This window comes from Lichenostomus cassidix, unplaced genomic scaffold (genome assembly GCF_008360975.1).
Source record: "Lichenostomus cassidix isolate B80296 unplaced genomic scaffold, HeHo_3.0 HiC_scaffold_34, whole genome shotgun sequence".
Classification (NCBI taxonomy): Eukaryota; Metazoa; Chordata; class Aves; order Passeriformes; family Meliphagidae; genus Lichenostomus; species Lichenostomus cassidix.
This window is the reverse complement of record NW_028147431.1, coordinates 2,332,551-2,344,736: the sequence shown is the minus strand read 5'-3', so window position 1 is coordinate 2,344,736 and position 12,186 is coordinate 2,332,551. Positions and strand designations below refer to the sequence as shown.

General features: G+C 37.3%; 1 protein-coding gene and 1 long non-coding RNA gene across 3 annotated transcripts in view; one reads left to right on the top strand and one right to left on the bottom strand.

Moving 5' to 3' along the window:
- SENP3 (SUMO specific peptidase 3) overlaps positions 1-6,859 on the top strand; it is a 46,555-nt gene extending 39,696 nt beyond the window's left edge. For both annotated transcript variants that reach the window (XM_085045148.1, XM_085045147.1), the window contains exons 18-20: positions 1,021-1,104; positions 4,796-4,846; positions 6,602-6,859. In XM_085045148.1, coding sequence (XP_084901274.1) covers positions 1,021-1,104; positions 4,796-4,846; positions 6,602-6,712 — 246 coding nt within the window. In that variant the 3' untranslated portion in view covers positions 6,713-6,859. The remainder of the gene's footprint in view (positions 1-1,020; positions 1,105-4,795; positions 4,847-6,601) is intronic.
- LOC146423168 (uncharacterized) overlaps positions 1-7,511 on the bottom strand; it is a 59,231-nt gene extending 51,720 nt beyond the window's left edge. The window contains exon 1 of the long non-coding RNA XR_014847711.1: positions 7,486-7,511. This is a non-coding gene — a long non-coding RNA (uncharacterized LOC146423168). The remainder of the gene's footprint in view (positions 1-7,485) is intronic.
- Positions 7,512-12,186: the final 4,675 nt, after the last annotated feature.

The window sequence follows — 12,186 nt, the reverse complement described above, 5'->3', positions numbered from 1 at the left end:
GTGGGAGGAGTTAATTGGGTGGTGTGACTTGGTCCAAAAATGGGGTGGAAAGGGTTAAATTTGGAGCAAAAAAGGGGCGTGGCCAGCCCTAAGGTGGGCGTGGTCAAGATATGGTAATTAGAAATGGGTGGGGATTGAATTGGCGAGGAAGGAGTTAATTTGGAGGCGTGAATTGGTCAGAAAGTGGGGTGGAAAGGGTTAAATTTGGGGTCAGAAATGGGGGCGTGGCCAGCCCTAAAGTGGGCGGGGTCAATATATGTTAATTAGAAGTGGGTGGGGCTTTAATTGGAGTGGGAGGAGTTAGTGCGGGTTGGGGTTTTTTGGGGTATTTTTTGGTTTTTTTCCTGTTTTTTTTCGGGTTTTTTGGGCTTTCTTGCTGGTGTTTTTGGGGGTTTTTTGGGGTTTTTTTGAAGTTTTTTTGGGGGGTTTTGAGGTTTTTTGGAGGGTTTTTTTGGCTGTTTCTTTGGGGGTTTTTTTGGGATATTTTTAGGAGATTTTATTTCTGGTTTTTTGTGAATTTTTTGGGGGTGTTTTCGCTGGTTTTTCTGTTTTTTCTGATTTTTTGGATTTTTTTTTTTGTTTCTTGTTTCTTTCTGTTTTTTTGGGGTTTTTTGGGGTTTTTTTTGGAGGTTTCCTTTCTGTTTTTTGGGGGTTTTTTGGAGGTTTTTTTCTGTTTTTTTTTTATTTTTTGGGTTTATTTTTGCTGGTTCTTTGGGGTTTTTTGGGGTATTCTTTTGGGGTTTTTTGGGGTATTTTTTTGGGGTTTTTTTGGGCTTTTTTTTCAGGGTTTTTTGTGGTTTTTTGGGGGGGTTTTTTTTCACTTTTTTTGTGTTTTTTGAGATTTTTTTTTTTCTGTTTTTGGCGTTTCTCGGGGATTTTTGGGGGGAGAAGAAGCCCCAGGTGGGTGTGGTCTGTTTGACCACGCCCCTGGGTGACCACGCCCACCTGACCACGCCCCTTTTCTCTGACCACGCCCCTTTTTCCTTGGCCCCGCCCCTTTTTCTTTGGCCCCGCCCCCAGCACATCTGCCGCTACCTCCAGGCCGAGGCTGACAAGAAGGAGAGACCTGACTTCAGGGAGGGCTGGAGAGGAGCCTTTAAAATGGTGAGGAAACACCCCAAAAATGACCCAAAAACACCCTGAAATTACCCCAAAATTATCCCAAAATTATCCCAAAATAGTGACAGAAATTTATCAGAATAAACCCCAAATTATCCCAAAATAATCCCAAAATAATCCCAAAATTATCTCAAAATAATCCAAAAGTTACCCCAAAATTAACCCCAAAATTACCCCAAAGTTACCCCAAAATTACCCCAAAATCGACCCCAAATTAATCCCAAAAATTCCTGTGAAAAATCCCAAAAAAACCCCTAAAAAACCCCAAAATAATCCCAAAATTACCCCAAAGTTACCCCAAAATTACCCCAAAATCCACCCCAAAATAATCCCATAAATTCCTGTGAAAAACCCCAAAAAAAACCTCAAAATTATCCCAAAATTACCCCAAAATTATCCCAAAATTACCCCAAAATCCACCCCAAAATTACCCCAAAATTATCCCAAAATTATCCCAAAATTACCCCAAAAATTCCCTGAAGTTACCCCAAAATTACCCCAAAATAATCCGAAAATTATCCCAAAATAATCCCAAAAATTCCTGTGAAAAACCCCAAAAATACCCCAAAATCCACCCCAAAGTTACCCCAAAATTTCCCCAAAATTATCCCAAAAATTCCTGTGAAAAACCCCCAAAAAAACCCAAAATTATCCCAAAATTACCCCAAAATAATTCCAAAAACACCCCAAAGTTACCCCAAAGTTACCCCAAAATAATCACAGAAATTCATCAGAATAAACCCCAAATTATCCCAAAATGATCCCAAAAATTCCTATGAAAAACCCCAAAATCGACCCCAAAATTATCCCGAAATTATCCCAAAATAATCACAGAAATTCATCAGAATAAACCCCAAATTATCCCCAAATGATCCCAAAATCATCCCAAAAATTCCTGGGAAAAAGCCCAAAAAAACCCCAAAATTATGCCAAAATTACCCCAAAAATAACCCAAAATCCACCCCAAAATTATCCCAAAATTATCCCAAAATTGCCCCATAAATTCCTGTGAAAAACCCCAAAAACACCCCAAAATTATCCCAAAGTTACCCCAAAATAATCCCAAAATTATCCCAAAGTTACCCCAAAATTATCCCAAAATAATCCCAAAAATTCCTGTGAAAAACCCCAAAAACACCCCAAAATTATCCCAAAATTATCCCAAAATAATCACAGAAATTCATCAGAATAAACCCCAAAAAAACCCCAAAATTATCCCAAAATTATCCTGAAATTACCCCAAAATTACCCCAAATTATCCCAAAATAATCCCAAAAATTCCTGGGAAAAACCCCAAAAAAACCCCAAAATTATCCCAAAATTATCCCAAAATTGCCCCATAAATTCCTGTGAAAAACCCCAAAAAAACCCCAAAATTATCCCAAAATTACCCCAGAATAATCCCAAAATCACCCCAAAATTACCCTGAAATTATCCCAAAATAATCACAGAAATTCCTGGGAAAAACTCCAAAAATCCCCAAAATCCACCCCAAAATCGGGCAGGAAATCGCCCAAAATTATCACAAAATAATCCCAAAATAATCACAAAAATTTATCAGAATAAACCCCAAATTATCCCCAAATGATCCCAAAATAATCCCAAAAATTCCTGGGAAAAAGCCCAAAAAAACCCCAAAATTATCCCAAAATTACCCCAAAATTACCCCAAAATAATCCCAAAATTACCCCAAAATCCACCCCAAAATTATCCCAAAATTACGCCAAAATTATCCCAAAATTGCCCCATAAATTCCTGTGAAAAACACCAAAAATGACCCAAAATTACCCCGAAATTGCCCCAAAGTTACCCCAAAATAATCTCAAAAATTCCTGTGAAAAACCCCAAAAAAACCCCAAAATTATCCCAAAGTTACCCCAAAATAATCCCAAAAATTCCTGTGAAAAACCCCAAAAGAACCCCAAAATTATCCCAAAGTTACCCCAAAATAATCCCAAAATCCACCCCAAAATTACCCCAAAATTATCCAAAATCTACCCCAAAATTATCCCAAAATTGCCCCATAAATTCCTGTGAAAAACCCCAAAAACACCCCAAAATTATCCCAAAGTTACCCCAAAATAATCCCAAAAATTCATCAGAATAAACCCCAAAAAAACCCCAAAATTATCCCAAAATTACCCCAAAATCCACCCCAAAATTACCCCAAAATTATCCAAAAATCCACCCCAAAATTACCCCAAAAATAACCCAAAATCCACCCCAAAATTATCCCAAAATTACCCCAAAATTATCCCAAAATTGCCCCATAAATTCCTGTGAAAAACCCCAAAGATACCCCAAAATTATCCCAAAGTTACCCCAAAATAATCCCAAAAATTCCTGGGAAAAACCCCAAAAAAACCCCCAAATTATCCCAAAATTATCCAAAAATCCACCCCAAAATTACCCCAAAAATAACCCAAAATTACTCCAAAATTATCCCAAAATTATTCCAAAATTACCCCAAAATTATCCAAAAATCCACCCCAAAATTACCCCAAAAATAACCCAAAATCCACCCCAAAATTATCCCAAAATTATCCCAAAATTACCCCAAAAATTCCCCGAAGTTACCCCAAAATTACCCCAAAATAATCTGAAAATTATCCCAAAATTATCCCAAAAATTCCTCTGAAAAACCCAAAAAAAACCCCAAAATTATCCCAAAATCACCCCAAAATAATCCCAAAAACACCCCAAAATCCACCCCAAAATTACCCCAAAATTGCCCCATAAATTCCTGTGAAAAACCCCAAAAACACCCCAAAATTATCCCAAAATTACCCCAAAAATGACCCAAAATTACCCCAAAATAATCACAGAAATTCATCAGAATAAACCCCAAATTATCCCCAAATGATCCCAAAAATTCCTATGAAAAACCCCAAAATCGACCCCAAAATTACCCCAAAATCCGGCAGGAAAACACCCGAAATTATCCCAAAATAATCACCAAAATTTATTAAAATATACCCCAAAATTATCCCAAAATAATCCCAAAAATTCCTGTGAAAAACCCCCAAAAAAAACCCCAAAATTCATCAGGAAAACACCCCAAATTATCCCAAAATAATCACAAAAATTGCTCTAAGAAAAACCCAAAATAATCCCAAAATTACCCCAAAATAATCACAAAAATCACCCAAAATTCGCCAAAAAATCCTCCCAAAAATCCCCAAAAATACCCGAAAAATCACCCAAAAATCCCAAAAAATTCCCCAAAAATCCACCCAAAAATCTCTCAAAATCCCCCAAAAAATCCCTCAAAAATCACCCCAAAATCCCCAAAAATCCCCAAAAAATTGCCCAAAAAATCCCTCAAAAATCCTTCCAAAAATCTCCCAAAAAATCACCAAAAAAATCCCCAAAAATCCCCCAAAATTCCCCAAAAATTTCCCAAAAATCCCCCCCAAATCCCCCAAAAAATCACCCTAAATTCCCAAAAAATCCCCCCAAAAATCCCAAAAAAATCCCCAAAAACTCCCCAAAATCCCCGAATTTCCTCCCCAAAATAAAAAAAAATTCCAAAAGTCTTCCAAAAAATCCGTGAAAAATCACCAAAAAAATCCAAAAAAATTCCCCCAAAAATCCCCAAAAATCCCCCAAACATCCCCCAAAAACCCCCAAATTTCCTCCCAAAAATCCCTAAAATCCCCAAATTTGTTTTTCCCAGAACGTGGCTCGGCAGAACAACGACAGTGACTGTGGAGCTTTTGTGCTGCAGGTGAGAGTTTGGGGGATTTTGGGGAATTTTGGGATTTTTTGGGAGATTTTGGGGGATTTTGGGATTTTTTGGAGAATTTTGGAATTTTTTGGGGAGTTTTTTAGGGGATTTTGGGGGATTTTTGGGGAACTTTGGGGCATTTTTAAAAATTTTTTTGGGGATTTTTTGGGGATTTCTTTAGGGGATTTTTGGGGAATTTCAGGATTTTTTTGGGAATTCTTGGGGTGTTTTGGAGGATTTTTGGGGGGAATTTGGGAATTTTTTGGGGGCATTTTTGGGGATTTTTTTTGGAATTTTGGGATTTTTTTTAAATTCTGGGATTTTTTTTTATTTTGGGATTTTTTTTCAGGGATTTTGGGGTGTTTTGGGGCAATTTTGGGATTTTTGGGGGATTTTTTGGGAGGTTTTTTTGGGTGATTCTTTTGGGTTTTTTTAGGGGATTTTTGGCTTTTTTGTGGGATTTTTCAGGATTTTTCGGGATTTTTTGGGTTTTTTATGGGATTTTTTTGGGTTTTTTTAGGAGATTTTTGGACTCATTTGCAGAGAATTTTTTTCCTTTTCAGGTGATTTTTTGGGGGATTTTTTTTGGGATTTTTTGAGTGATTTTTGGCGCTTTTTTTGGCATTTTTTCAGGTTTTTTTGGGAGATTTTTTGGAAAATTTTGTTTTGATTTTTAGGCGATTTTTGGACTTATTTATTGAGAATTTTTTTCCTTTTTGGGTGATTTTTTGGGTAATTTTTTGGGATTTTTTGGGTGAATTTTTTGGGGATTTTTTAGGGGATTTTTGGGGGGATTTTTTGGCTTTTTTGTGGGATTTTTTTGGGACGTTTTTGGGATTTTTTGGGAGGATTTTTTTGGGAGTATTTTTGTTTTTATTTTTAGGGGATTTTTGGACTTTTTTTTTCCTTTTCAGGTCACTTTTCGGGTGACTTTTTTGGGGATTTTTGGGTGAATTTTTTGGGGATTTTTTAGGGGATTTTTTGAGGGATTTTTTTGCTTTTTTGTGAGTTTTTTGGGTCGTTTTTGGGATTTTTTGGGAGGATTTGTTTTTTATTTTTAGGGGATTTTTGGACTTTTTTTTTTCCTTTTCAGGTCATTTTTTGGGTAAATTTCGGGGAATTTTTTTTTTTTTGTTTTTTCCGGTTTTTTTGGCTTTCTTGTGAGATTTTTTTGGGAATTTTTTCAGGATTTTTTTCAGGATTTTTTTTAGGATTCTCCCCTCCCCCCTCCCCACCTCCACGACCCCAAAATTCTCATTTTTTGGCTTTTTTTTGCGGAATTTTTTTGGGATTTTTTGGGATTTCTTTAGAAGATTTTTGCAATTATTTGCAAAGAATTTTTTTCCTTTTGCAAGTGATTTTTCGGGTGATTTTTTTGGGGATTTTTTTGGGGTTTTTTGTTTGTTTTTTTAGGGATTTTTTAGCTTTTTTTGTGGGATTTTTCCGGAATTTTTTGGGGTTTTCTAGGAGATTTTTAGGGTTAGTTTTTGAGAGTTTTTTTTTTTCCTTTTCAGGTGATTTTTTGGGTAATTTTTTGGGTAATTTTTTGGGTAATTTTTTGTGAATTTTAGGAATTTTTTGGGAATTTTTTGGGAATTTTTTGGGTAATTTTTTGTGAATTTTAGGAATTTTTCGGGAATTTTTTCAGGAATTTTTCGGGAATTTTTTCAGGATTTTTTTTAGGATTCTCCCCTCCCCCCTCCCCACCTCTCTGCCCCCAAAACTCCTAATTTTTGCCCCAATTTTTCCCCTCAGTACTGCAAGTTCCTGGCTCTGGGTCGTCCCTTCAGCTTCACGCAGCAGGACATGCCTCACCTGCGCCGCCTGATGTACAAAGAGCTTTGCCACTGCCAGCTGGCCCTGTGACCCCAAAAACCCCAAAAAACCCAAAAAACCTGAAATCCCGAAAAATCCCCAAAAAAACGGAGGAAAAACGGCGAAAATCCGGCGAGAAACGGCGAAAAAACGGGGAAAAACCGGCGAAAAAATGGGAAAAAACGGCGAAAAAATGGGCAAAAAACGGCGAAAAAATGGGAAAAAACGGCGAAAAATCATCGAGAAAATTGGGATTTTTTTAGGGGAAAGGGGCGTGGCTTGAAGGGGATTCCCAGAATTTTGGGGGATCATAAAAAATCCAAAAAAATCCCCTAAAAAAATCCGAAAACTCTGTGGAAATCCGGTGAAAAATGGTGAAAAAATTGGGAAAAAACGGCGAAAAATCATCGAAAAAATTGGGAATTTTTAGGGGAAAGGGGCGTGGCTTGAAGGGGATCCCCAAAATTTTGGGAAATCCAAATAAACCCAAAGAAACCCCCAAAAAATCCCCCCAAAAAACGGTGAAAGAACGGTGAAAATCCGGCGAGAAACGGCGAAAAAATGGGAAAAAAACGGCGAAAAATCATAGAAAAAATTGGGAATTTTTTAGGGGAAATGGGCGTGGCTTCAAGGGGAATCCCCAAAATTTTGGGGGATCATAAGAAATCCCAAAAAATCCCCTAAAAAAATCGGAAAATTCTGTGAAAATCCGGCGAGAAACGGCGAAAAAATGGGGAAAAAATGGCGAAAATTGGGATATTTTTTAGGGAAAAAGGGCGTGGCTTGGGAGGGGATCCCCAAAATTTTGGGAAATCCAAATAAACCCAAAAAAAACCCCCAAAAAATCCCCCCAAAAAATGGTGAAAGAACGGCGAAAATCCGGCGAGAAACGGCGAAAAAATGGGGAAAAAATGGAGAAAAATTGGGATTTTTTTTAGGGGAAAAGGGGCGTGGCTTGGGAGGGAATCCCCAAAATTTTGGGAAATCCAAAAAAAACCCAAAAATCCCCCCAAAAAACCTCGAAAAAATCCAAAAACTCTGCGAAAATCCGGCGAGAAACGGCGAAAAAATGGAGAAAAAATGGAGAAAAATTGGGATTTTTTACAAAAAATGGGTGTGGTCTGGGTGGGGGAGGGGCGAGGGGAGCCCCAAAATTTTGGGAAATCCAAAAAATCCCCAAAAATCCCCAAAAAAATCCCAAAAATCCCCCGAAAACCCATCAGAAATCCGACCCAAAATGGCCAAAAAATGCCCAAAATTTTGGGGTTTTTTTGAGGAATAAAAGGAATTTTTTGGTCTCAAAAGTGACTTTTTGGGTTAAAAATGAGAATTTTTGGGTTGAAATTGGGAATTTTTGGGTTCTAAAAGGTGAATTTTTTGGGTCCAAAAGGAGAAATTTTGGGTTCCAAAGGTGAAAATTTTGTGTCTCAAAGGTGAATTTTTGGGTTCTAAACGTGAATTTTTTGGGTTCTAAAGGTGAATTTTTGGGTTGAAAATGGGAATTTTGGGTTTTGATGAAAAATTTTGGGTTCTAAATGGGAATTTTTGGGTTCCAAAGGTGAATTTTTGAGTTAAAAATGGGAATTTCGGGTCTGAAAGGTGAAATTTTTGGGTTAAAAATGAGAATTTTAGGGTTAAAATTTGGAATTTTGGGTTGAAATTGGGAATTTTTGGCTCCAAAAGTGAATTTTTGGGTTCAAAAGGTGAATTTTTTGGGTTCTAAAGATGAATTTTGGGTCCAAAATGGGAATTTTTGGGTCTCAAAGGTGAAATTTTGGGTTAAAAATGAGAATATTTGGGTTTAAAATGGGAATTTTTGGGTCCCAAAGAGGAATTTTTGGGTCCAAAAACAGAATTTTGGGTCTCAAAGGTGAAATTTTGGGTCCAAAAGGAGAATTTTGGGTTCTAAAGATGAATTTTTTGGGGTTAAAATTTGGAATTTTGGCTTTAAAATGGTGAAATTTTGGGTTAAAAATGGGAATTTTTGGGTTCCAAAAGGAGAATTTTTGGGTCCAAAAGTGAATTTTTGGATCTCAAAGATGAATTTTTGAGTTAAAAATGGGAATTTTTGGGTCCCAAAGGTGAATTTTGGGTCTCAAAGGCGAATTTTTGGGTTAAAAATGAGAATATTTGGGTTTAAAATGGGAATTTTTGGGTTCCAAAAGTGAATTTTTGGGTTCCAGAAATGAATTTTTTGGGGTGAATTTTGGGAATTTTGGGGATTTTGGGATTTCCCCTCCCCCTCCTGGGGCAGTTTGAAAAATGGGAATAAAATGGAGAAAAATTGGGAATTTTGGGAATTTTCTTTTGGGGATTTTGGGGGAAATTTGGGAACATTTTGGGGAAATTTTTGGGATATTTGGGGGAAAATTTTTGGGATATTTTTGAGATAATTTGAGAGAAATTTGGGAATATTTTGGGGAAATTTTTGGGATTTTTTGGGGACAATTTTGGGATATTTTGGGGAAATTTTTGGGATAATTTGAGGGAAATTTGGGAACATTTTGAGGATATTTTTGGGATATTTTGGGGTGAATTTTGGGATATTTTAGGGAAATTTTTGGGATATTTTCGGGACAATTTTGGGAGATTTTGGGGACATTTTTGGGATATTTTGGGGATATTTTTGGGATAATTTGAGGGAAATTTGGGAACATTTTGAGGATATTTTGGGGATATTTGGGGGAAGATTTGGGGAGATTTTGGGGATTTTTTGGGGATATTTGGGGAAATTTTTGGGGAAATTTTTAGGATATTTGGGGGAAAATTTGGGAACATTTTGGGGACTTTTTGGGGATATTTTAGGGAAATTTTTGGGATATTTTGGGGTGAATTTGGGGAGATTTTGGGGACAATTTTGGGATATTTTGGGGACATTTTTGGGATGTTTTGAGGGAAATTTGGAAACATTTTGAGGATATTTTGGGACATTTTAAAGATGAAATTTGGGGAAATTTGGGGGAAATTTGGAAATTTTGGGAAAATTTGGGGAGATTTTGAGGATATTTGGGGGAAAAAAATTTGGGGATATTTAGGGAAGTTTTAGGGACATTTTGGGGATATTTGGGGAAATTTTGGGGGAAAATTTGGGGATATTTTGAGGATATTTTGGGATGTTTTTGGGAAATTTTAAGGATGAAATTTGGGGGAAATTTGGGAATATTTTGGGGTGAATTTGTAGAAATTTTGGGAATATTTTAGGAAATTTTTGGAGAGATTTTGGGGATTTTTTGGGGATATTTTGGGACATTTTAGGGACATTTTTGGGGATATTTGGGGGAAGATTTTGGGGAGAATTTGAGGATATTTTGGGGAAATTTTTGGGATATTTTGGGGAGAATTTGGGGAGATTTTTGGGACATTTTGGGGAAATTTTAAAGATGAAATTTGGGGAAAATTTGGGAATATTTTGGGGTGAATTTGGGGATTTTGGGGGAAAATTCGGGGACATTTTTTGGGACATTTTTTGGGACATTTTAAGGGAAATTTGGGAATTTTGGGGTGAATTTTGGGATATTTTGGGGAAATTTTTGGGATACTTTGGGGACAGTTTTGGGATGTTTTGAGGGAAATTTGGGAACATTTTGAGGATATTTTGGGACATTTTAAAGGTGAAATTTGGGGAAATTTGGAAATAATTTTGGGAAAATTTGGGGAGATTTTGGGGATATTTGGGGAAAAAATTTGGGGATATTTAGGGAAATTTTAGGGACATTTTGGGGATATTTAGGGAAATTTTGGGGAAAATTTGGGAACATTTTGAGGATATTTTTGGATGTTTTTGGGAAATTTTAAAGATGAAATTTGGGGGAAATTTGGGAATATTTTGGGGTGAATTTTGGGACTTTTTTGGGAATATTTTAGGAAATTTTTGGAGAGATTTTGGGGATTTTTTGGGGATATTTTGGGACATTTTAGGGACATTTTTGGGGATATTTGGGGGAAGATTTTGGGGAGAATTTGGGGATATTTTAGGGAAATTTTTGGGATATTTTGGGGTGAATTTGGGGAGATTTTTGGGACATTTTTGGGATGTTTTGAGGGAAATTTGGGAACATTTTGAGGATATTTTGGGACATTTTAAAGATGAAATTTGGGGAAATTTGGGGGAAATTTGGAAATTTTGGGAAAATTTGGGGAGATTTTGAGGATATTTGGGGGAAAAAAATTTGGGGATATTTAGGGAAGTTTTAGGGACATTTTGGGGATATTTGGGGAAATTTTGGGGGAAAATTTGGGAACATTTTGAGGATATTTTTGGACGTTTTAGGGAAATTTTAAAGATGAAATTTGGGGGAAATTTGGGAATATTTTGGGGTGAATTTTGGGACTTTTTTGGGAATATTTTAGGAAATTTTTGGAGAGATTTTGGGGATTTTTTGGGGATATTTTGGGACATTTTAGGGACATTTTTGGGGATATTTGGGGAAGATTTTGGGGAGAATTTGAGGATATTTAGGGAAATTTTTGGGATATTTTGGGGTGAATTTGGGGAGATTTTTGGGACATTTTGGGGAAATTTTAAAGATGAAATTTGGGGTGAATTTTTTGCAATTTTGGGGATATTTAGGGGAATTTTTGGGAGAATTTGGGGACATTTTTGGGACATTCAGGGTGAGGATTTGGGAATATTTTGGGGACATTTGGGGACATTTTGGGGAGAAGATTTGGGGATATTTTTGGGAGGAATTAGGAGAAATTTGGGGATATTCAGGGCGAGAATTTAGGGATATTTTGGGGAAATTTGGGGTTGTTTTGGGGTGAATTTTGGGGACATTTTGGGGATAATTTGGTGACATTTTAATGGTGATATTTGGGGGAAATTCGGGGATATTTTGGAATGAATTTGATGATATTTTGGAGATATTTTGGGGGGAATTTAAGAATATTTTGGGGATTTTTGGGAGGAGAATTTGGGGATTTTTGGGGACATTTTTGGGACATTTTGGGGTGAATTTGGGGACATTTTTGGGACATTTTGGGAATATTTCGGGGAGAGGATTTGGGGATTTTTTTGGGGTGAATTTGAAGATATTTTGGGGACATTTTGGGAACAATCCGGACGAAGATTTGAGGACATTTCAGGTCGAATTTGGGGGGAAAATTTGGGGTGAATTTTGAGGCCATTTAGGGACATTTTGGGGACGTTTTTGGGAAAATTTTGGGAACATTTTAGGGACATTTTGGGGTGAATTTGGGGACATTTTTGGGACATTCCGGGTGAGGATTTGGGGTGAATTTGAGGCCATTTAGTGACATTTTGGGGACATTTTAGGAACATTTTGGGATCCCGGAGGGGGGAGGGGCTGCCGAGCACCCCACGTGGTCTCCAAGCCACGCCCCTTCCTCCCAAGCCACGCCCCCTCCCATTATATCAATAGCACCGCCAGGTGGGCGTGGCTTGAGCTGCTTAGCCAATCAGCAACCAGCATGGGCGCGGCTTGGCTCATTCAGCCAATCAGCGAACAGCGCGGGCGTGGTTTAAAACCCAACCAATCAGCGCGCAGCGTGGGCGCCGCTCACCC